This window comes from Schistocerca cancellata, chromosome 9 (assembly GCF_023864275.1).
Source record: "Schistocerca cancellata isolate TAMUIC-IGC-003103 chromosome 9, iqSchCanc2.1, whole genome shotgun sequence".
NCBI classification, from domain to species: Eukaryota; Metazoa; Arthropoda; class Insecta; order Orthoptera; family Acrididae; genus Schistocerca; species Schistocerca cancellata.
The window spans coordinates 38,603,887-38,627,697 of NC_064634.1; the positions used below are offsets into that span (position 1 = coordinate 38,603,887).

The 23,811-nt window shown below is 42.8% G+C and overlaps 2 protein-coding genes across 2 annotated transcripts in view; both read left to right on the plus strand.

The window, feature by feature from the left end:
* LOC126100991 (spidroin-1) overlaps positions 1–4,801 on the plus strand; it is a 117,667-nt gene extending 112,866 nt beyond the window's left edge. Inside the window, exon 8 of the mRNA XM_049911658.1 lies at positions 4,305–4,801. Within this exon, the coding sequence (XP_049767615.1) occupies positions 4,305–4,633 (329 nt within the window). The 3' untranslated portion in view covers positions 4,634–4,801. The remainder of the gene's footprint in view (positions 1–4,304) is intronic.
* A 1,663-nt stretch (positions 4,802–6,464) lies between these two features.
* Positions 6,465–20,281, plus strand: LOC126100768 (uncharacterized). Its single transcript, XM_049911388.1, has 2 exons — positions 6,465–6,480; positions 19,956–20,281. Exons 1-2 carry the CDS (start codon positions 6,465–6,467, stop codon positions 20,279–20,281), a joined length of 342 nt encoding a protein of 113 aa, XP_049767345.1.
* The last annotated feature ends 3,530 nt before the right edge of the window (positions 20,282–23,811 follow it).

Sequence of the window (23,811 nt, forward strand, 5' to 3'; positions counted from 1 at the left end):
TGCAAGAGTATCTACGTCTACATGATTACTCTGCAATTCGCACTGAAGTGCCTGGCAGAGGGTTCATCGAACCATTTTCATGTTACTTCTCTACCATTCCACTCTCGAACGGCGCGTGGGAAAAAGGAACACCTAAATCTTTCCGTTCGAGCTCTGATTTCTCTTATTTTATTATGATGATCATTTCTCCCTTTGTAGGTGGGTGTCAACGACATATTTTCGCATTTGGAAGAGAAAGTTGGTAATTGAAATTTCGTAAGTAGATCTCACCGCAAAGAAAACCGCCATTGTTTCAGTGACTGCCACCCCAACTCGCGTATCATATCAGTGACACCCTCACCCCTATATCACGATAACAGGAAAGGAGCTGTTCTTATTTGCACTTTTTCGATGTCCTCCATCAATCCTACCCGGTAAGAATCCCAAACGATGCAGCAATATTCCAGCAGAGGACGGGGAAGTGTAAAGTAGCCTCTCTCTTTAGTGCGTTTGTCGTATCTTCCAAGTGTTCTGCCAACAAAGCGCAGTCTTTGTTTCGCCTTCCCCACAATATTATCTATGTGGTCTTTCCAATTTAAGTTGCTCGTAATTGTAATTCCTAGGTATTCAGTCGAATTGACTGCCCTTAGATTTGTGCGATTTATCGTATACCCAAAAATTATCGGATATCTTTTAGTACCCATGTGGATGGGCTCCCAATTTTCTTTGTTTAGTGCCAATTGCCACTTTTCGCACCATACAGAAATTCTCTCAGATCATTTTGTAATTGGAATTGGTCGTCTGATGATTTTACTAGACGGTAAATGACAGTGTCATCTGCAAAGAGTCCAAGGGGGATCAGGAACAGTAGAAGGCCTGTGACACTACCTTGCGGAAAGCTAGATATCACTCACATTATGTTCAGCAATTCTGAGGCAAACTAATGCTCGTCGAAGGCTTGCAGCAGCAGGATTAAGGAACTACCGTACCGTACGTAGACTGCCGCTAACACCACAACAAAAACGGCTGATTGTGGCGTGCTACTGTGACAGGGAAGCTCGGACTGCCGACAAATGGCGTCGCATTGTGTTTAGCGATAAATCGAGGTTCAGCACTACTGCGGATCACCATCGTCGCCGAATATGCTTGTGACCTGCGGAGAGGTCATGTTTTTCCAATATTTCGGAGAGGTAGATTGATGTCAATGATACCCGTGGTCTAGGGGTAGCGTCTTTGATTCATAATCAAAACGTCTTCTGTCCCGGGTTCGATCCCCGCCACTTCCTAAATTTTCATAAATATTCAGCATTGGCGGCCGAAGACTTCCAGCATAAGAAGTCAGCCTCATTCTGCCAACGGCATTGTCAAAGAGGGCGGAGGAGCGGATAGAGGTTCAGGGCACTCTCTTGTCCTAGGGTTGGAAAATTGCCCCTAAAGGCGGAAGAATCAGCAATGATCAACGACATGAGGATGCAGAAGGCAATGGAAACCACTGCATTAAAGACACGTAACGTGTATCCACAGGACATGTGGCCTGCATTTGAAGAAGTCTCATGATGATCTCTCCATTGGCAAAAGATTCCGGAATAGCCCCCCATTCGGATCTCCGGGAGGGGACTGCCAAGGGGGAGGTTACCATGAGAAAAAGATTGAATAATCAACGAAAGTATAACGTTCTACGAGTCGGGGCGTGGAATGTCAGAAGCTTGAACGTGGTAGGGAAACTAGAAAATCTGAAAAGGGAAATGCAAAGGCTCAATCTAGATATTGTAGGGGTCAGTGAAGTGAAGAGAAGGAAGACAAGGATTTCTGGTCAGATGAGTATCGGGTAATATCAACAACAGCAGAAAATGGTATAACAGGTGTAGGATTCGTTATGAATAGGAAGGTAGGGCAGAGGGTGTGTTACTGTGAACAGTTCAGTGACCGGGTTGTTCTAACCAGAATCGACAGCAGACCAACACCTACAACGATAGTTCAGGTATACATGCCGACGTCGCAAGCTGAAGATGAACAGATAGAGAAAGTGTATGAGGATATTGAAAGGGTAATGCAGTATGTAAAGGGGGACGAAAATCTAATAGTCATGGGCGACTGGAATGCAGTTGTAGGGGAAGGAGTAGAAGAAAAGGTTACAGGAGAATATGGGCTTGGGACAAGAAATGAAAGAAGAGAAAGACTAATTGAGTTCTGTAACAAGTTTCAGCTAGTAATACCGAATACCCTGTTCAAGAATCACAAGAGGAGGAGGTATACTTGGAAAAGGCCGGGAGATACGGGAAGATTTCAATTAGATTACATCATGGTCAGACAGAGATTCCGAAATCAAATACTGGACTGTAAAGCGTACCCAGGAGCAGATATAGACTCAGATCACAATGTAGTAGTGATGAAGAGTGGGCTGAAGTTCAAGAAATTAGTCAGGAAGAATCAATACGCAAAGAAGTGGGATACGGAAGTACTAAGGAATGACGAGATACGTTTGAAGTTCTCTAACGCTATAGATACAGCAATAAGGAATAGCGCAGTAGGCAGTACAGTTGAAGAAGAATGGACATCTCTAAAAAGGGCCATCACAGAAGTTCGGAAGGAAAACATAGGTACAAAGAAGGTAGCTGCGAAGAAACCATGGGTAACAGAAGAAATACTACAGTTGATTGATGAAAGGAGGAAGTACAAACATGTTCCGGGAAAATCAGGAATACAGAAATACAAGTCGCTGAGGAATGAAATAAATAGGAAGTGCAGGGAAGCTAAGACGAAATGGCTGCAGGAAGAATGTGAAGACATCGAAAAAGATATGATTGTCGGAAGGACAGACTCAGCATACAGGAAAGTCAAAACAACCTTTGGTGACATTAAAAGCAACGGTGGTAACATTAAGATTGCAACGGGAATTCCACTGTTAAATGCAGAGGAGAGAGCAGATAGGCGGAAAGAATACATTGAAAGCCTGTATGAAGGTGAAGATTTGTCTGATGTGATAGAAGAAGAAACAGGAGTCGATTTAGAAGAGATAGGGGATCCAGTATTAGAATCGGAATTTAAAAGAGCTTTGGAGGACTTACGGTCAAATAAGGCAGAAGGGATAGAAACATTCCATCAGAATTTCTAAAATCACTGGGGGAAGTGGCAACAAAACGACTATTCACGTTGGTGTGTAGAATATATGAGTCTGGCAGTATACCATCTGACTTTCGGAAAAGCATCATCCACACAATTCCGAAGACGGCAAGAGCCGACAAGTGCGAGAATTATCACTCGAACAGCTTACGACTCATGCATTCGACTTGCTTATAAGAATAATATACAGAATAATGGAAAATAAAATTGTAATATATTAAATGATGATCAGTTTGGCTTTATTAAAGGTAAAGTCACCAGAGAAGCAATTCTGACGTTGCGATTGAGAACAGAAGGAAGACTAAAGAAAAATCGAGGCACGTTCATAGGGTTTGTCGACCTGGAAAAAGCATTCGACAATATAAAATGGTGCAAGCTGTTCGAGATTCTGAAAAAAGTAGGGGTAAGCTATAGGGAGAGATGGGTCATATACAATATGTACAACAACCAAGAGGGAATAATAAGAGTGGACGATCAAGAACGAAGTGCTCTTATTAAGAAGAGTGTAAGACAAGGCTGTAGCCTTTCGCCCCTACTCTTCAATCTGTACATCGAGGAAGCAATGATGGAAATAAAAGAAAGGTTCAGGAGTGGAATTAAAATACAAGGTGAAAGGATATCAATGATACGATTCGCTGATGACATTGCTATCCTGAGTGAAAGTGAAGAAGAATTAAATGAGTTGCTGAACGGAATGAACAGTCTAATGAGTACACAGTATGGTTTGAGAGTAAATCGGAGAAATACGAAGGTAATGAGAAGTAGTAGAAATGAGAACAGCGAGAAACTTAACAACAGGATTGATGGTCACGAAGTCAATGAAGTTTAGGAATTCTGCTACCTAGGCAGTAAAATAACCAATGACGGACGGAGCAAGGAGGACATCAAAAGCAGACTCGCTATGGCAAAATAGGCATTTCTGGCCAAGAGAAGTCCTGGGGTCTTGGCGTGACACCCATCTGATATGTATTCAGGTCACGGTTGGGGAGGGTGCAACGTCATACTGATATGTGGGCTCATATTGGCAAGGTCTTTGTAAATTTGACTTGAATTCGTGAACACTGAAATAATACAGGTGGCCTCATCAGTTTCATTTAGCTTCTCCCTTCTCCTTGGGAGCTTAACTTCTTTGTCGGGCGCTGTGGAATGTATACCCACTACTAGATCCATCTTGCTTCAACGAGGACATTTTATGCCAACAGGAGGATCACGACCGCCGCCTGCAGGCGGAAGCCCTTTCGGCGCAGGAGGCAGGCCGAGCACGTCGGCCCCCGGCGCAGGATTGGGGGCGGGTTCTGATACGGCCCCCGGTGGCGGCGCCGATCTGTTCGGTGGCAACGACGACTTGTTCGGCGACTTCGGCACAGGAGGCGGTGCGGGCGGCGGCAGCGCGGGGGCGGGATCTGCGCTCGGCGGCGCCGGGGGTGGAGTGACCAGGCCCCCAGGCGGAGGCGGCGGAGGTGGCGGATTCGGCGGCGACGAGGACCTCTTCGGAGCAGGTCAGAGTCTTCTCTGTCTGCAGGCGACATAGCGTCAACTTAGTACTCTCACTTCACGAGCCCCTCGTTGCAATCTGCTGTTTACTGTTGATGGAACACTTCGCATCTGGGAAAAGCATGTGACTGAAGTGTATTCAGAGCTACGCTGTTTCTCTGTAGTTGGAAGATTCACCCATGAACTGAAAATTTGTAGCTGAGACGATGAGTAATAAATCAGTTACTGTGAATACAGTTTCTTTTTCATTCCACCCCAATAAAGAAAGTGCAGAACAATATATCAATTGATTCCAAAACCCTGGTGAGCAGTGCCTTAAAAGTGAGGAAACAGAGAAAAACATAAAAATACAGTACTTACGTAATTACGATTCCAAAACAGCTGCCAAATGAGATCGTTTTATTCGTAACTATAGGCCTATTTTGCAAAACAGCCAGCGTACTATTATCTGTAAATAAACGGTACATAATTTTTATACAATTCCTTTAACATCATAGTTAAACTTTAACTGGAAAACATTATTATAAAATTTGTTACACACATCGGATGGGTTTGACGTCATACAGTATCGTGATTCTGTGGCTGTCAATTTAATTGCACTCCATTAGTATTCTTGGAGAAATAATGCTTGGTTATATTAGATATGATTTGTTATCTTTTTTTAGAACAATAATTATGTGACATTATCTGACAGATAAATTCTACACCTGTCAGATGAGTAGAAACTTCAGTATTAGATACCGAAAAACACATTAGATCTACTATTTTCTACCACTTATAAATCGAGCAACACACAGCAAATAATTTAGAACAAGCTATCCAGGTTCTACATGTAACATCCAAAGGGCAACTGATGAACATTTTGGAAGAGACGGAGCTTTATTTACATACAATTATCCTCTAAAAATACTATAGAGCAAATCTACTGAAAACACAAAAAACATCGAAAACTTTACTGAAATTATCGATCAAGAAAAGGATAGACTCACAAAATGTTACGAATCAACCAGGGATTACAGATGGATTTTATATCCACACGTTTTGTGATTCTGTCACGGTCTCCCTGTTCTAATTACTCTCAACTGGTATTCTTCGACTAATAACGGTTTGTTATACTAAAAGTGACTTGTTATCTGATATGATTTTCAGATTTTGTTCCTTTTCTTTAGAGTAATAAGTATGCGACATTGTTTGAGAGATTTACCAGCTATTTGTATGGCTACGATCAGTTTTGTTTATAATCATCTAATTTCGATAATCTTTGTTAGTGCTATCGTTGGCGATCTTCTGTAATCTCTGATTGTTTCGCAATATTTTGTGTGTCTATCCTTTCCTTGATCAATAATCTCAACAAAGTTTTCCTTATATTTTTTGTGTTTTCAGTAAATTTGCTGATTAAGTATTTTTAGTGGATAGTTGTGTGTATGTAAGTAAATTTTCATCTCTTCCAAAATTTTGGTTAGTTGTTCTTTGGATGTTACGTATAGAATATGGATAGCTTACTGTAAATTATCTGCTGTGTGTTGCTTTGTTTTTGAGTGGTAGAAAAAAGTAGATCTAATGACTTTTTCGGCAGCTTATACTGAGGTTTCTTCCCATCAAAGATATGTGTTAGATAAGGTGTCACATAATTATTGTTCTAAAGGAAAGATAACAAACCATATATAATAATACCAGCCATTATTTCTCTAAGAATACTAATGGATTACAATTAAAAAGAAAGCAACACAATCACAATAGTGTATGACGTCAGACCCATCTGATGTGTGAAACAAATTTTATAATAATAATTTCTAATTAATATTTATCCATAATTTTAGAAGTATTGTACCAAAATTATATACCATTTACTTACAGAAAACCTCACGATGGCTATTTGCCGCAGTAAGTCTACAGCAAAGAATAAAACCACCTGACTTGGCAGCGTTTTTGAATCGTAATTACAAAAACTCCTTAAGCAACGGGACCAAAAGGCTATAAACAAAAATGCTTTTCACTTTTCTTGTCTTCTTGAAAATTTTATTATTATATGAACATGGGCCCTGTCTGTGACTAAGTAGAAGGCTGTTTACCTGCCGTATGGATTTTGCTTCTTTTATTTTTCCATATTTTCCTTTGGCTGCAATACATTTGTTACATGTTACGTGCATGACATTTGTACTTTAAAATAAATGTTTTTGTTATTTACGGCAGTTAATTTGATTTGTGAACCAGTATACAGTATTACATTTTTCTTCTACTTAGCTTCCTGACCAGAAGCAACCATGAACCTCAGTATCATAGTTTCCGTTAATATTTCTGTGCGTATTTTCATATATGTACCGATTCCACATACGACTGAACTAATAGTATCGCACGCCTCATTTACTAAACTAGTTCACGAGTTCATAGCTGCAATATTTGTATTCAGGAAAATCTCACGTACAACAGTACTACAACTGCATTCGGAAATCAGTGATCACTCCACGCTCGGCAATAAATTCTCTGTCACTGACTTACACTCAGTATACCGGTATCTCTTCTGCAGAGTTCAAGACGGCGGTGTTGGAAGCTACATAACGGCTATACCATCTGTACCGTAGAATGTTTGTAGTTCATTCACCGTTTCCAACAAAAGGGGGAGGCTACTTATTATTTCGTACATCGGAGTGCTTTCCTGTGATGTCAGAATCTGTTACAGCTGATTCTTTGGTGTAGGAACTTTGAATTTATCACGACGTTATTTATATTTATACTTCTGAAACAAATGTTTCGTAGTGTAGCAAAAGGTTATCACACATACTCTAGTGCAATCATTTTTCCCCTTACTGTTTAATTCGTAGACGGCACATGGGAAGAAAGATTATCGGTAACAACGCTATTCTACCGCATTTTGTCTAAATTTTCTCTCACGATCATTAACCAAAGTACGGGATGTAAATATTAGAATGTCTCCCGTAGATACTTTTGCTTGTATACCTACACTGCCGTCGGACATTTACTTCTAGATTAACTCGAGGCTGATTCCCGCGAGTGACTACTAATCGTATAGTCAAACAATGTTAGTCTCTTCATCTATTTATGATCATTTCATTTATTTTTGTTGAGGGTCAGCTCACAGTTTTTTTCATCAAACGCTGGTCAGCTGCCATGTCTTTCATGCACGTCGTTCTGTCTCGAAGCGAGACGGAAACTACTTCCACTTACTTTGAACGTACAAGTAATACTTTATATTTGTTACGAAGCCTTTTGTAGAGGTATGCCACAGGCACGTATTTCGTTTACAAGACGACGTTGCGAGACCTATGTCTTTCAGGAAGTCCAGGACCACGTCATGGCATATTTACTGTCCCTTAGCTCTAGTGAAGGAACTGAGCATACTAATTTTATTTTATTTATTGATTTACTTAACCCGGCATGACTAGGGCTGTCAGGCCCTCTCCTACATCTAACCAGGCATTCTACTTATTTTGCTTTCATATGTTGTAGTAGGTATGGTAAACTACATCTAGTAAACTAATGTAGTGTACTACCCTTTAAGCCACTTAGATAATGAGACTAGTTCTAGTGAGGATTTGTGATGTTATCGGTCTTGATGATATAATCTACCTTAATTACCTCTGTCATTTACAGGTGTAGCCAACTCCCAATCAGACTAACTTAAATAATTGCCTTGAGTGTAGCATAAGCCGTCAGCAGAAATTAAGGAATTGGGGGAACAAGTTGCAGAGTGTAAAGAATATATTGTAATTGCTTCTTTTTCTATAACATTACATCTTTTGCAAACACAGTGAAATTTATTGCGTTTATTCACAATAGGACTCATTAATTGGCGTTTTATGTAGGTTAAATGCAACCATTACCTGCTTGAATTTGATATGATTTACAACATTTTAAGGGCTATAAGACTCTACGGACTGTAAGACTCACTTTAATTTTTAAGTGACTTTTAATAAATAACATTTTTACGACTTTTATTATTAGATTGTAAAACCAGACTAAAGTAAAATTCGTAGTTTATAAAATCGAGATGCTCTTTAAAATCTCTAAAAATCATCTGAACTTTCTTCTTCTTTTTTTCCTTCTTCCTTTTTCTTCTTCCGTTTCATCGTCATCGTTGTCCTCTTCATATATAAGATGGTCGTCACTCCGTTAACAGCGTTATTTAGGCCGCAATTTTTCAAAAATTTAACAATAACGTCTTCTCTCACTCTAGACCACGACTGTTTTATCCATTGACACACTTTTTTGATTGTAGGTCCTCTCTCACACAAACTTTAAATGGTTTATTTGTCGAGATATCAAGGGGTTGCAAGTGCGAGGTCCTCTCTGAATATCAATATCCCGTATTTCCATGACTCCGTTTCACTTTCACAGAATTTTCCAAGCGACTACTAAACTGATCTAGCACAAGAAGAGAACTATTCTTCTTCAAAGCACCATTCATTCTCTGCCACACTCTGTTAATCCATAATTTCATACCATCCAACCCCTTTCATGTACGTGAACAACAACAACTGGCGGTATTTCAGAAGGTTTTGGCACTGGTTTTCAATTGAAAACGATCGTTGGATAAAGTTTAGTACTGTCAGCACAACAAGAAAGAACAAAAGTACATTGCATCCTTTTGGGCCCATTTGTTTTCATAGTTGCAGTTTTAGCACGTACCAAGGCAACAGTTCTATTACTTATCCCATCAAATTTCAGAGTAGTTTCGTCCATATTCGCAATTTGGCTTAGTTTCGCGTTGGTCTTCTTCCGACGTTGAATAATAAATGTGTGGAAAGGTAATATTTTCTCTTCATACTCTCGTTGTATTTTCTGAGATATTTTGGTTTTGATTCGCATGCTATGTCCATGACGCTACATAAACCTGTAGCACCGACCAACTCCACATTTAAAGACAGTTAATTTCCACTGCAGAGCTAGTTTACGAGCATGTATTTAAATAATTTTTTGTATTAGTTCCAATGCCATTTGACTGTGTACATGAATCCATTACAGTAGCTTATATCCTAGTTTTGGCCATTTTGCATTCAGTCCTTTATTTGCACATTTAATCTTCCTCACTTTTTTCAGTTCTTTTTTACTATCCCGCCAATGGCGATTGACTTTTTCTGTTGGCGGAGGGCCGAAATGACACTCAGTTGCTTCGTTTCCATGTTCTTCTGCATATGTTATTACTTTCAGTTTACAGTCCACGTCACAGGAATACCTTTTCATTTTTTCCATTACGAAACTAGCTACTAACAAAAATATTATATTGTTACCAATAACTCGAATCACTTTCAGTTCAAGTTAACTGGCACTGTCGACTGCAATGACGCACCATGGGCTAGACAGTGTTCTTCGTTTGTGACGGCGGGGTGGGAGGGAGACAGTACTGGCAAGCTTGTGAATCCCCGCAACTCATGTTCGTGACATCGATGCACTGCCGCTGCCAGTTGAATCTAATGTTGCCATATAGAGGTAGGTTTCCCGCGGCATCATCTTATAGACAATAAAATACTGTGTAGTATCATTAACTAGTTTTGGAGTCCCTGCAGGCTTATCATCAGATGGAAGTATTACGGAAACGTTACAGGTATTCTCAGACTACGTGCAACTAGACGCTAGCGTCGCTGTGATAGCACTGTCTCTTGGTATTAAATTAATTCCGATAACTTGCTGTTCTTCTCAGCCAATGTCTGTTTACTTTGAAACCAACTGCAGCTAAATACTGTGCGTGTGTGTGTAATATATGAACTATCGGAATTAACATGTCATGTATAACACGGGGCGGAGCAATCTCCCCTATGCTAGCGCCAGACAACACTTGGGGATGTTCACGTAATGGCTACATGTGATGGTGCACTGGCTAGAAGACTAGTTAATGGTGCAATAAATCGTATCAAATTCATAAATCGAATGGTTGCATATCATACCCACATAAAGCGCCAAATGAAATCACAATCGCAGTTCGACAACCACTACGAATTCAAGGAACTTACTAATACCTTAACTTTGTGCAGCAACGTAACTAATGCGTTTCAATTGGACATGCAGATTTAAAAACAATAAAATTCCACTTTATTAATGAGAATATTCGTGATAGATTTTAAACTGTGTGTTGGACTATAAATTAACGTATAACATCGCTTTTCACGCTCAACGCTTTCACGAAGTTCGCTACCCAGACACATCTCACAGTGCGCCCTCACAGCTTAACTTCCACCAGTATCTCTGTTCAACTTCCCAGACTTTACAAATACCCTCTTGCATTCGCTACTGCTCGACCATTGCTGGATGCCGTAATCGAATATCCTAGGCGCATACTAGGGATTCTATACAGTAAGAAGTGCGATGTAATCTGGTAGCCTCACAGTAACATTCTTATTGTTACTCATTAAAGATTTTGAAACACATGGGACGCGTCAGTACATCTCATAATCAGTCAGCGAACTGCGTTTTGAGATTTTTTTGCGCTAGTAATGACTTTCCACGTGCACCAGCTGCGTAACAGAAATGATTCTGATTAATCATAACTGTTCATATTCATGAATAAAGTCTTAAAAGACGTTACAGGAGAAGTTAGAGTATCTAGCAGTTGAGTGCAACTTGTACGAATACATACCAAAACTTCTGTAGCAAAAAACTCATTTCCTCCTGGCAGTATGCAGTAATGCCACCTGGGCAGGTCATTTTATTGTACTGCCGAGCTTGGGAATTTAATCGCACAAATCGAATTCCTTGTTACTAGCTATCGTTTCTCTCACGTAAGTGGTAAATACACTCCTGGAAATTGAAATAAGAACACCGTGAATTCATTGTCCCAGGAAGGGGAAACTTTATTGACACATTCCTGGGGTCAGATACATCACATGATCACACTGACAGAACCACAGGCACATAGACACAGGCAACAGAGCATGCACAATGTCGGCACTAGTACAGTGTATATCCACCTTTCGCAGCAATGCAGGCTGCTATTCTCCCATGGAGACGATCGTAGAGATGCTGGATGTAGTCCTGTGGAACGGCTTGCCATGCCATTTCCACCTGGCGCCTCAGTTGGACCAGCGTTCGTACTGGACATGCAGACCGCGTGAGACGACGCTTCATCCAGTCCCAAACATGCTCGATGGGGGACAGATCCGGAGATCTTGCTGGCCAGGGTAGTTGACTTACACCTTCTAGAGCACGTTGGGTGGCACGGGATACATGCGGACGTGCATTGTCCTGTTGGAACAGCAAGTTCCCTTGCCGGTCTAGGAATGGTAGAACGATGGGTTCGATGACGGTTTGGATGTACCGTGCACTATTCAGTGTCCCCTCGACGATCACCAGTGGTGTACGGCCAGTGTAGGAGATCGCTCCCCACACCATGATGCCGGGTGTTGGCCCTGTGTGCCTCGGTCGTATGCAGTCCTGATTGTGGCGCTCACCTGCACGGCGCCAAACACGCATACGACCATCATTGGCACCAAGGCAGAAGCGACTCTCATCGCTGAAGACGACACGTCTCCATTCGTCCCTCCATTCACGCCTGTCACGACACCACTGGAGGCGGGCTGCACGATGTTGGGGCGTGAGCGGAAGACGGCCTAACGGTGTGCGGGACCGTAGCCCAGCTTCATGGAGACGGTTGCGAATGGTTCTCGCCGATACCCCAGGAGCAACAGTGTCCCTAATTTGCTGGGAAGTGGCGGTGCGGTCCCCTACGGCACTGCGTAGGATCCTACGGTCTTGGCGTGCATCCGTGCGTCGCTGCGGTCCGGTCCCAGGTCGACGGGCACGTGCACCTTCCGCCGACCACTGGCGACAACATCGATGTACTGTGGAGACCTCACGCCCCACGTGTTGAGCAATTCGGCGGTACGTCCACCCGGCCTCCCGCATGCCCACTATACGCCCTCGCTCAAAGTCCGTCAACTGCACATACGGTTCACGTCCACGCTGTCGCGGCATGCTACCAGTGTTAAAGACTGCGATGGAGCTCCGTATGCCACGGCAAACTGGCTGACGCTGACGGCGTCGGTGCACAAATGCTGCGCAGCTAGCGCCATTCGACGGCCAACACCGCGGTTCCTGGTGTGTCCTCTGTGCCGTGCGTGTGATCATTGCTTGTACAGCCCTCTCGCAGTGTCCGGAGCAAGTATGGTGGGTCTGACACACCGGTGTCAATGTGTTCTTTTTTCCATTTCCAGGAGTGTAGAATTCATTGGCTGTAATACTATTGCCGACTCGTTCAGTAATTTTCTTAACATATATTTACAAACGTCAGTCATAATTCGGATGCGGACCTGGTGGATGAGTTATGTGCGTTATTCTCAGAGTGTATAAAAATGAGGCAAACTTATAAATTTATGCAACAGCTGGCATCAGGGTTATTATTCAGAACCAACTGAAGTTTCCTGAATATTTATAGGGAGGAATCCTTTCTGACTGGAGCTCACCAGTGATCGATTCACTTCCTGTTGAGTTGCGCCTTATGGCCGTGGTGAGTGAGAAGTGAGTCACTGTACTCTGTCCATACATATCCCATTTAAACCGATATACTGATAATATGCGTAGCAGCTACGGCTCTAGGCAGCCAGAGGTGTTATTGGCGTAGCTTGGAACTGACCGAAAAATGTTCTCTCTGGGAGGACTTCGTAATAATTCGTTATTTGGTGATATCTTTTCTGAGCCTCGGGATTCTCATGAACTCGATGCCGTAAAGGGTGTATGGTTTATGGCTCTTGCCACTATAGTACCAGCTTAATTATTTCTTGTCTTTAGAGCCTCCAAAACACCTTTTGATGAGTTTAAATTGATCGGAATTAGTAGAGTGCGAGAGAAACTGCGAGCTGACGAGTCTTTTGTGTTTTGTTTGTTTCTTTGTTTTGCACATAATTAGGTGTCAGTACAATATGTATATTTTATATTATTACAAAATAAAAGTTGCATTTTACAAGTAATAAAATTAGTTGATAGCGTAACTTCTGCGCTTTTATACAACCAAAGCAATTACTTTTGATGCAAATGCAGTTTACATGCTCAAACATAGATCTATATAATTACTGTTGTTATTTTGTACTCAGTACAACATTCTTCCTTCTGATCAAAGAAAAGAGTTTCTTGTTATTGCTGATAAGTGAAGAATTGTTTATAAATGTTTATATAATGTCGACGAAGTATTGAAGTGATGTTTTATATGTTTTTGTTTTGTGGTGTTTTTATAATTGTAACTTCTTTTGAGAGAATTGCTTTTTCTAGCGCATTTTGAAAACTCTGTATTTTTTTTAGATCGACATTCCTCTATTCATATTACAAATAAATAATTTTCGAATAAAACCTGAATTAAACAACGACAATTCTAATTTTGCCATAAATAGTTTATTCTTAAGTAAGAGACAGCAGGGAAACTATGTAAAACAAAAATTATCTGTAGGTTACCTAGACCTTTGTTTATCCTCACTCAGGTTCTAGACGGTTCATCGCTTCCGGTTTTTATGGGAATCTACACTCACGATCATAAATTAAGGATAATGCTGATACATGGTGAAACAACGCTCTCGTGGGCGATTTGCGGTTTTAAATCACTTAAGTGTTTGACCATGAGGTGCATATTACCTGCGTTCGTTTCACGGTGGCGCTGGCAGCAGTACACATACGCAGAGGTGTGTTGGTGCATGACAGAGTACGGTGCAGCGAGTGAGTGTGCAGACGTTTTCAGACAATTAGTACAATGGTGACTGTGTGTTGAAAATGGCTCGAAGAACACATATTGATGACCACAAAGTGTGATCTCAAGATTATGGCAACGATTCCAGCAGACAGGAAACGTGTCCAGGCGCTGCAGTACGGGACATCCAAAGTGTACAACAGCATAAGAAGACCGATATCTCACCATCAGTGCCCGCAGACGGCCACGGAATACTGCAGGTAGCCTTGCTCGGGACCTTATCGCAGCCAGTGGGGCAGTTCTCTCCAGACACATGTCTACAGACGAATGAACATACATGGTTTATTCACCCAGAGACCTGCAAGGTGCATTCCACTGACCCCTGGTCACAGGAGAGCCCGTAAAGCCTGGTGTCAAGAACATAGTACATGGTCATTGGAACAGTGGTCCCAGGTTGTGTTTACGGACGAGTCCAGGTATAGTCTGAACAGTGATTCTCGCCGGCGTGAACCAGGACCAAGAAACCAACCCCTTAATGTCCTCGAAAGCGACCTGTATGGAGGTCGTGGTTTGATGGTGTGGGGTGGGATTATGATTGGTGCACATACACCCCTACATGTCTCTGACAGAGGAACTGTAATAGGCCAGGTGTATAGGGACGTCATTTTGCACCAGTATGTCCACCTTTTGAGGGGTGCAGTGGGTCCCACCTTTCTCCTGATGGATGATAATGCACGGCCGCACCGAGCTGCCATCGTGGAGGAGTGCCTTGAAACAGAAAATATCAGGCGAATGGAGTGGCCTGCCTGTTCTCCAGACCTAGCCCCATTGCGCACGTCTGGGATGCTCTGGGTCGACGTATCACTGCACGTCTTCAGACCCCTAGGGCACTTGTGCAAGAATGGGAGGCTATATCCCAGGAGCTGCTCGACCACCTGATGCAGAGTATGCCAACCCGTTGTGCGGCCTGTGTACGTGTGCATGGTGATCGTATCCCATATTGATGTCGGGGTACACGCGTAGGAAAAAGTGGCGTTTTGTAGCACATGTGTTTCGGGACGGTTTTCTCAATTTATCACCAATACCGTGGACTTACAGATCTGTGATGATGATGATGATGTTTGGTTTGTGGGGCGCTCAACTGCGTGGTTATCAGCGCCCGTACAATTACCCAATCTTTGCTCAGTCCAATTTCGCCACTTTCCTGGATGATGATGAAATGATGAGGACAACACAAACACCCAGTCATCTCGAGGCAGGTGAAAATCCCTGACCCCGCCGGGAATCGAACCCGGGACCTCGTGCTCGGAAAGCGAGAACACTACCGCGAGACCACGAGCGGCGGACTTACAGATCTGTGTCGCGTGTGTTCCCTATGTGCCTATGCTATTAGCGCCAGTTTTGTGTAGTGCCACGTTGTGTGGCACCACATTCTGCAATTATCCTTAATTTATGAGCATGAGTGTAGTAAGATATTGATAGCATGCATAAAGAAAGCGATCGTTATGAGGTAGTTCTCAACAGGTATGCAACACACTCAACACATAGGTAATGCGGATACGCCATTTAACTGACCAAACCGACTAGGAAAACTACCATAATCTAACTTTACTTACGATACTCTACGGTGCCCTAGGTAGTTTTATGTCTCTAGTTAGAGGGTGCAGTATACTAAATCTTGCACGGCGCTCATCCTCTGTAGTTTATGTTGCTTCTGTAGGGGCAATTTTAGGTACTTTCCCGGCTCTTTAACCACAAGTGTCCCATACGAAACAGTTTGTCCAGACGTCTTCTTCAACACTAAGGTACACTGTAAACAGTTAGCGTTTATACACTTTATAAAATACACTTTGTGCCCATCCCTGAATTACACGTCTGGGTGCATGGCATGGGTTAGGGCTAGAAAGTCCCTTCTGTAGAAATCGAGCCAAAATCTGCTAACTCCGTTAATTTTAAACTCACTATAGATGTTAGTGAGCTTCCGAAGACAAAACATTGTGAATCTGCGAGAGACGTGTGTAGCGCAATGCAGGAGCTAAGCCTAAGGGCCATTAAACATAGAACCATTCAGCGTACTGAGGCTATAAGATACAGAGACTCGCCCCTGGGCACCCTGTACGCCATATATTAAAATGACTGTTTATGGAGCGGTAGAACCGCATCGTAGCTTGCAGATGTCTCTTGATTCGTACACAAGAGCACTTCTGCTCCCCCCCCCTTTCACCTTTTCGGCTCCAAAATTGTGTACCGTGTGTCATAGGTTAAAATACAAGGGGCGTTCAATAAGTAACGCAACACTTTTTTTTTCCTCACTGAATTTCGTTTGAAAATGTGCTAAATTTATTGTGGGACATCATGAAATATTTCCACTTCAGGCCCTATAGTTTCATGAAGTTCCGATAGGTGGAGGCGCTATACATAGCCTTGAAAACTGCGTCCGTGACGTAGCTGCGTTCCAAGCAGAGGGACGTTATTGAGTTTGTTTTGACGGAAAACCAGAGCATCGCAGATATTCATAGGCGGTTGTAGAATGTCTACGGAGAGCTGGCAGTGAATACAAACACAATGAGTCGTCACTCAGGCGTTTGTCATCATCACAACAAGGTCGCGCAAACCTGTCCCATCTCCTGCGTGCTGGCAACAGCGCACAGCTGTAACTGCTGCAGTGTTGGAACGTGCGGACACTCTCAATCGAGGTGACAGACGGATCATAGTCAAGCACCTCACAGCTCTGTTGGTGGTGCCGACACTCTCGCCCAGCAGTTGGGGTACTCGAAGGTGTGCGTCCACTGGGTTTCTCTCCGCCTAACAGAAGATCGTAAAGAGCAACGAAGGACCATCTATGCAGAACTACTTGAGCATTACGAGGGAGGTTACTGATGCAGCAAGGTATTGCCCCCGCGTGAAACAGTAGAGTGGTACCGTGCGGGCATACAGTACCTGCCAGTAAAGTGTCGTACGGCCGTCACATTGAATGTAGTGTAACACCCCACCTGTGACTTATCTGGTTTTGGCGTGTGTTCTCCCCAGCTAATTGACTAACAGATCAACAGAGAGTGCAAAGCTGCCGCAATATCGGAGAGCGCAAAGAAAGTAATAAGGCCAGGTGACTCCTGATTGAACTGCAGTGGCAGTGTTGACATTAATTGGTTCAGAATTGATACCTTTTAATTAAAAACGGGTGCACATTGAAGTTATATTCAGCTATTGAACGCCAGATGCAAATGTTGAACATAAAATTAATTAAGAAAGTGACTTGGGATTTCAACTACTTGATTGAAAACAGATGCAGTCGATTAGCACACATTTATTTTAATTCTCGACCTTCAATCATCACATACCATGACTCTCCTATCAGGCAGTGGTAATAAAATGCGTTTACCTGGAGTAAAGCGCGATAAATCAAAATTAATTCCTATCGACTGACCCAGGCATAATGTGAAGTGCAAGAAGAATTCCTCAATACACGGCCCATGAAACCCTCGTGAAAACTTTGCCGACTTGATCCAACAAATTAATCAGTGGCCTAATTCAAGCAGGAGCGGGTGCAATATTACCGAATTCAGCGTAGCGGGGCGGCGTCGTTGTGCAGACGTCGGCCGGCCTCATCCCCATAGTCCGCTATGATTTACCGAAAACCGCATGCCGATACGTGCAATCGACCCCGGAATATGGTGCTGCAAGGCTGCGCTCCTCTATTCACTCCTAGCTGTCTTGCTCAGTATATAGCTCAACGAAAACTTTCTTTCTCCAAGCTCGTTTGCTAAGTCCTAAACTGTAGAGATGCTCACTCTTCCTCAGGCAAGCTGAGTAAAGAACGCCACGACCGCACTCTAGGCAAGCTGGGAACGGAAGACCACTACGGAGACTTCTCCCAGTCCGCTCCTCGCCTCGGTTTCCCCTCCAGCAAAATCACTTACGCCAATTTCAGCGCAAGTCGCGTTAATTATGTGTCGCTTCCCAGCGCCGACCAATGCCTGCTCTGGGAAGTGAACAAATTCCCACAAAATTTCCATTCCTCTCAACTTCTGCTATTTGGCTCTTCCCAAGCCACCCATCAAGGTTAGCGTCTGCACAAAACACGAATTATTCCGGAATTCTGACTCCCAGGAGAGTACTTCAAATTACTCGCTCCTACGTTCCCATCGGAGGCCGGCGTATTTCATTCTGTCTCTCTTCACCTTTTAATATTTTTTGTGTGGAATCTAAAATTTAAAAACCTCTCTCACACCGGCCTGATTTAGCTTCACTGATCAGGATAGTAAAAACATGCGTATATTAAGGGAATTTTCATTGACAAAGCAGGCTTATCACATTCACACAGTTCAATACTGTTCTATCCTGATTAAATTGAGCTTAACTTAAATTCCATAAGGCAGTGACGCAATTTAGAAGTCTCGGTGTAGCGAAAATTGTCAGTCGATCTCCTGGAAACATTTGTAAAAATTATTAACTTTCGGTGATCACATGGGGAAGACCGGAGATCTGCTGGTAAGACCGTGTTAGCCTATGTATTTGAAGTAACTGGATATCTTGAGCATACAAAACGGCAGGTTCGTCCAGTGTAAATCAGACGTTCCCCACTGATCCCGTGCTACACAGCGTAGTAAGCAGACACTTTAGTTCATGTATTAAATTCCCTCTCATACAGAATCTCATCAAGATGGCGACTAGCCCAACAATACATACAAATACATCCTCCTTTCACGACTAATCCGCAAGAAGTCCCTCATTCTTTTTCTAAGAGAAAACATAGATAGCAGAGCAGCTATTCCATGGCGTAAATGGACGCTCCAAGGAATAATTGGGCTTGAAACTACTTTGCATTGATAATCGGTAAGATAAGAAGAGATATTTCGAGATATGTACTGAGTTATATAATTTATAAAATTTCTGAAAATATCGCAGAGAGACCGCTGCAAGAGACATTACAACCTGATTTACTTCAGACTCTGTGGACTGTGAATTTAGCGTGAAGTTGCTATAGTCACGAACACGCAAATTTTGGCCTCAGTTGACTGCTCCACCGTAGCTTTGCGCGTCTTTCTCGCATGTTTCACTGAAAACGGGATGACGTACATTTATCAACAGGCACAGAAGTTCTCTGTCTGTTTCCCGGTACGCCAGCATGGGGTCAGCCACCCACTCAATGTCACTCATCTTAAGGCAGCTGGAGGCCGCGCCCCATTACCATTTTCTCAGAGCTTGAGCCGCCCTAAGCTGCCTATTGTCGCTTCCCTTCACCGCTCCCCAGCTGGCCACGGTCAACTCTGAATACTTCCATGGGATAAACTAGCCTCCAGTAAATCTACATGTTTCCGCAAAGTTTACATGTCGTGTGAATTACTTTAAAACCATCACCCGACATTAGTTATTCCAATACGTCCATACTATACCCACTAAAAGATGCATTGTGCCTTGTCAGTCATTTTTGTTCAGCCCTACTGTTCGCTCAACGTGAGTTAGGTGATCTTTAATGACTTCATGTAAGGGGCATAGTTCTTGCCATCTTACAATAGATTACGTTGAAAAATATGGTTTTGTAGTCAGTACAGCAGGGAATAATATGGTGTATGGTGTATCGGAAGTGCGAATAAAACCAACGTGCTTTCAGGACAAAATATTGTTGCATTGCTTATTGAATGCTCCTCATAAAAAAGTAGAGATTTGGTACTCGGTAGAGCACCGTTCCAGTTCCGAATCAAATTGCGGGCTCGACGCCTCTGGTGAGCAGGTTTCGGGGGCGGCGGATCGACGCCCGGCGCAGGCGGCGGCAGCCGCATCCCGTACAAAGACTGCTGCACGACAGCGCGCACCGCCTCGTCGCCGGCCTCGTCTTCGGCGGCGCGGTCGCTGCCCGCCTCCAGCTCCAGCTCCAGGGGCGGTGGTGACAGGGAGGGCGCCTTCTCCGGGTTCCCGCCGGGCGTGGCAGTGCGCGCCCACGTCCAGTCGCTGGACATCCTGCCCTTCGGACACCGCCTGCCCCCGCCGGGGCTCGCCCTGGAGACCCTGGGACGGAGGCGCGCCGTTCAGGACCTGCTGGACTTCGGCAGGGGCTGACGTGACGTCACCTGGGACCACACCGGCTGCCGGCAGCACGTTTCACCCCACTCGCTGCGGCCACACACTTTCAGTCGAGTGCCACCTCTCTGCTCTCAACTTTTACTGTTGCCATACCAGTTTCGTTCTGAACTATGCTCTTACCCAATCTATAGACACTGTGTTGTTAATAAGAAGGCAAAACGTCCGTTATCGTGAGGGACACACAACTTTTTGTCTCAACAAAAGTAAAAGTTACTTTCACTGCCTGCACAATATCAGTATTCCAATTGTTCATATTTTACTTACTATGTCATTTGCAGTTAATAACATTCTCAACAGAGGCTAAATAATTTGGAGGTTCCAGAATGAGATTTTCACTCTGCAGCGGAGTGTGCGCTGATATGAAACTTCGCGGCAGATTAAAACTGTGTGCCGGACCGAGACTCGGACTCGGGACCTTTGCCTTTCGCGGGCAAGTGCTCTACCAACTGAGCTACCCAAACACGACTCACGCCTCGTCCTCACAGCTTTACTTCCGCCAGTACCTCGCCTCCTACCTTCCAAACTTTACAGAAGCTCTCCTGCGAAGTTTGGAAGGTAGGAGACGAGGTACTGGCAGAAGTAAAGCTGTGAGGACGGGGCGTGAGTCATGCTTGGGTAGCTCAGCTGGTAGAGCACTTGCCCGAGAAAGGCAAAGGTCCCGAGTTCGAGTCTCGGTCCGGCACACAGTTTTAATCTGCCAGGAAGTTTCAATTTGGAGGTTATAGGTATACGACGAAAAAACAGCCATATGAAAATCACTTTTTTTCTTCCTCATTGATATAATCTGTTGTCCGAGTCTTCAAATCAGAGATTGGTTTGTTGGTGCTCTCGTATGCAAGTGTCTTCGTTTCTTCATAGCTACATCAACCGACACTTACGTGAGTCTGTCCACTGTATTCCTTCCAAAAGTAAATTAACTATTCCTTGATACCTCAGAATATATCCATTCAGTCCACCCCCTTTTATAGTCAATGTGTGCCATAAAGCTCTATCTTCACCGATTAGACTCAGCATCCATTCATTAGTTATTCTGTCTATCTCTTTTATTATTCGATCTTCTTCGTTACGCCTAAGGACTCCACTTACCTGTTAATAGTTTTGACAGACAATTTCATAATCACATAGTGGAAGGAGATATCAAATCCGAACGCTTAACTCCTTGCGTTTTAGTGATTATTGATTTGAGGCACACAGGAGATGCGAACATTACGTTAACATTCACTATACTGCACAGATACTGTAACTTATTTCACACTGCATCTTTGCATCCAACGAGTAACGAAAGATTAAGGATGCACAGTCGTCCATCGCGAGACTGTATGTCTTAGCAACGCCGTGTTAGCAGCTGAAATGAAAACGCTCTGCACAAACATAACCGTCATACGATCCGTTGTTGACAATCAGATAACTTTCCTTATTACTTCAACACCTTATGAGCCGCTAAATATACTAATAAATAATTGCATCCTAAGAATATTTCCAGTGAGGATACAGGATCCACACATAATCTTCTCCAATCTTCTGTAACACCACATTCACAACCTTCCCTTATCGTGTTGTATGCATGGGTTATTGTCTATGTTCCACTTCCGTATAAGACGGCATTCGAGGAAAATACTTTCTGAATATACTCTTAGTATGAGTTAGTAAATCGAACTGAACATGCAATTCGCGCAACTCAGACACGCAGGTTTTCATCCCAAGAAACAGAAATTTTTATGCACATTATCTTTATATGTTTCCAGTTCTGACTTCATATTGTATTTACAATTTAACAAACAGGAGATGATCAGAAGCATTCTTGGAAGTGGTCTGAATATTTTTAAATTTATCCAATGTCAGATGGAAGCGGCCACAGTGATGTTTTATTGTTATAACAGTAAAATCGCACTGATCTACGATTTGTGACCGGCTTAGTCATGTTCAGGCAATTTTCAGAATTTGTGGGAGTGTGACCACTCAACAGGCACTAAGGAAGTACACTGCGTAATATGACTTTGTAAACTAAAGAAATGGCTCACGTACCCACCTTACAGCTGTATGCACGTTAGAGTTTCGTCTGCATTGCCATCTTATTTTGCCGTTTGAACAGAACGATACTGGTGCTGTGTGTCAAAAAGACGGCCGAGAGAGTCGAAACTAATCTACATAATTGTAATTTAGTGCGGTATTACCTATTATTATTTAACAGTAACATTATCATTTACCTATGCGTTTTTGGCGTGATATCCCTTATGTTACTACGTGAAAATCCTAAAAGAAACACATCTGCGTTACTGTAAGAACCAGTAGGCTCCACTGACTCTGTCAGCTGACTTTCTAAAATAAATGATGTCTGTGATTGCCGTAAATCGTAAAAAGCTGTTATCTTAACGAGAATGAACACTGACAGCAGATATAATTTTAACTGCGTTACTTTCGATGTCTGTTTCTCTCACAGATATCATCCAAAATTTTTATTGTTTATATTTCCTTATCAATGCGAAATAACTCAGGTTTCATTGTTCCTGATTTTCCCATGCTCTGCATCCGTTTCTTCATCATTATTTTCGGATATTCGTGGCACTTTCTGCTTTTTCTACAGCCAGTTGCTTATTCTGGGTTGGCTCTAGTATCAGCTTATTATCCTGTGTAATTCCAAGATCCTAGACTCGTTGTAAAAAAAAAGTTGATGTCGAAAACCACAGCGATACCAAAGCGAAGGAAGCTATTTATGTCACTGAAATTCCTATAAAAATAATTTATCTGAGCTATGACAATACTTATGTCCGAGTTCATCATTAGCGGATAACGTATCATGTTCTACTTTGCTGATTTTCATTAGCAGTATAAAATCTTACTTTTTTTAGTTTGCTTCACTGGCATCTTTGATCATGACAACATTTAGTTTCATCAGTTGCTTGTACAAGAAGAAAACTAACGGAACAGTTAATTCATAAAGCATTCGTTTACGAGAGACGCCTTTCGTTATCTTGCTCTATTTTTTGTTCCCAATTTTACGTCGTCCTCCATTTCCTTCCGTGCTGTGGTACCTTTTTAACCCTTCACACTACACCCAGCACCATCTTTTCAATGTTTCATATCCTTTGTAGTAGCTCATCCTCCTTCAGCTTTTCGTCTCTGTTGCTTCTCCACCGCCAAAGGCGCCTTAGCCGTGTTTCGTTCATGTGTCTCTTCATGTCGTAAGAAATTTGTATAAGTTTCCTTCACTTTGTTCTTCATAATGCCTTCTCGTCTCGTACCTCTTGGGTAAATTTCAGGTTTCTTCTACAGAACCACGTTTCAAATACTCTCCGTTTCTGCTTCTCCGATTTTTTGTGACATACAGTTACTGTGGAAATTTCCGAGGCTATACATTTATGTCACTCCACAAATTCTTCACTTCATCCTCCCTAACGCAGAGTGCCACTTTTATATTCTAATGTATGTTTGTAACAATTCTCTGGCACTCATTTAATCTTTTTACATTATCTGTCCTTTGTACCAGAACCAAATCGACTGAATAG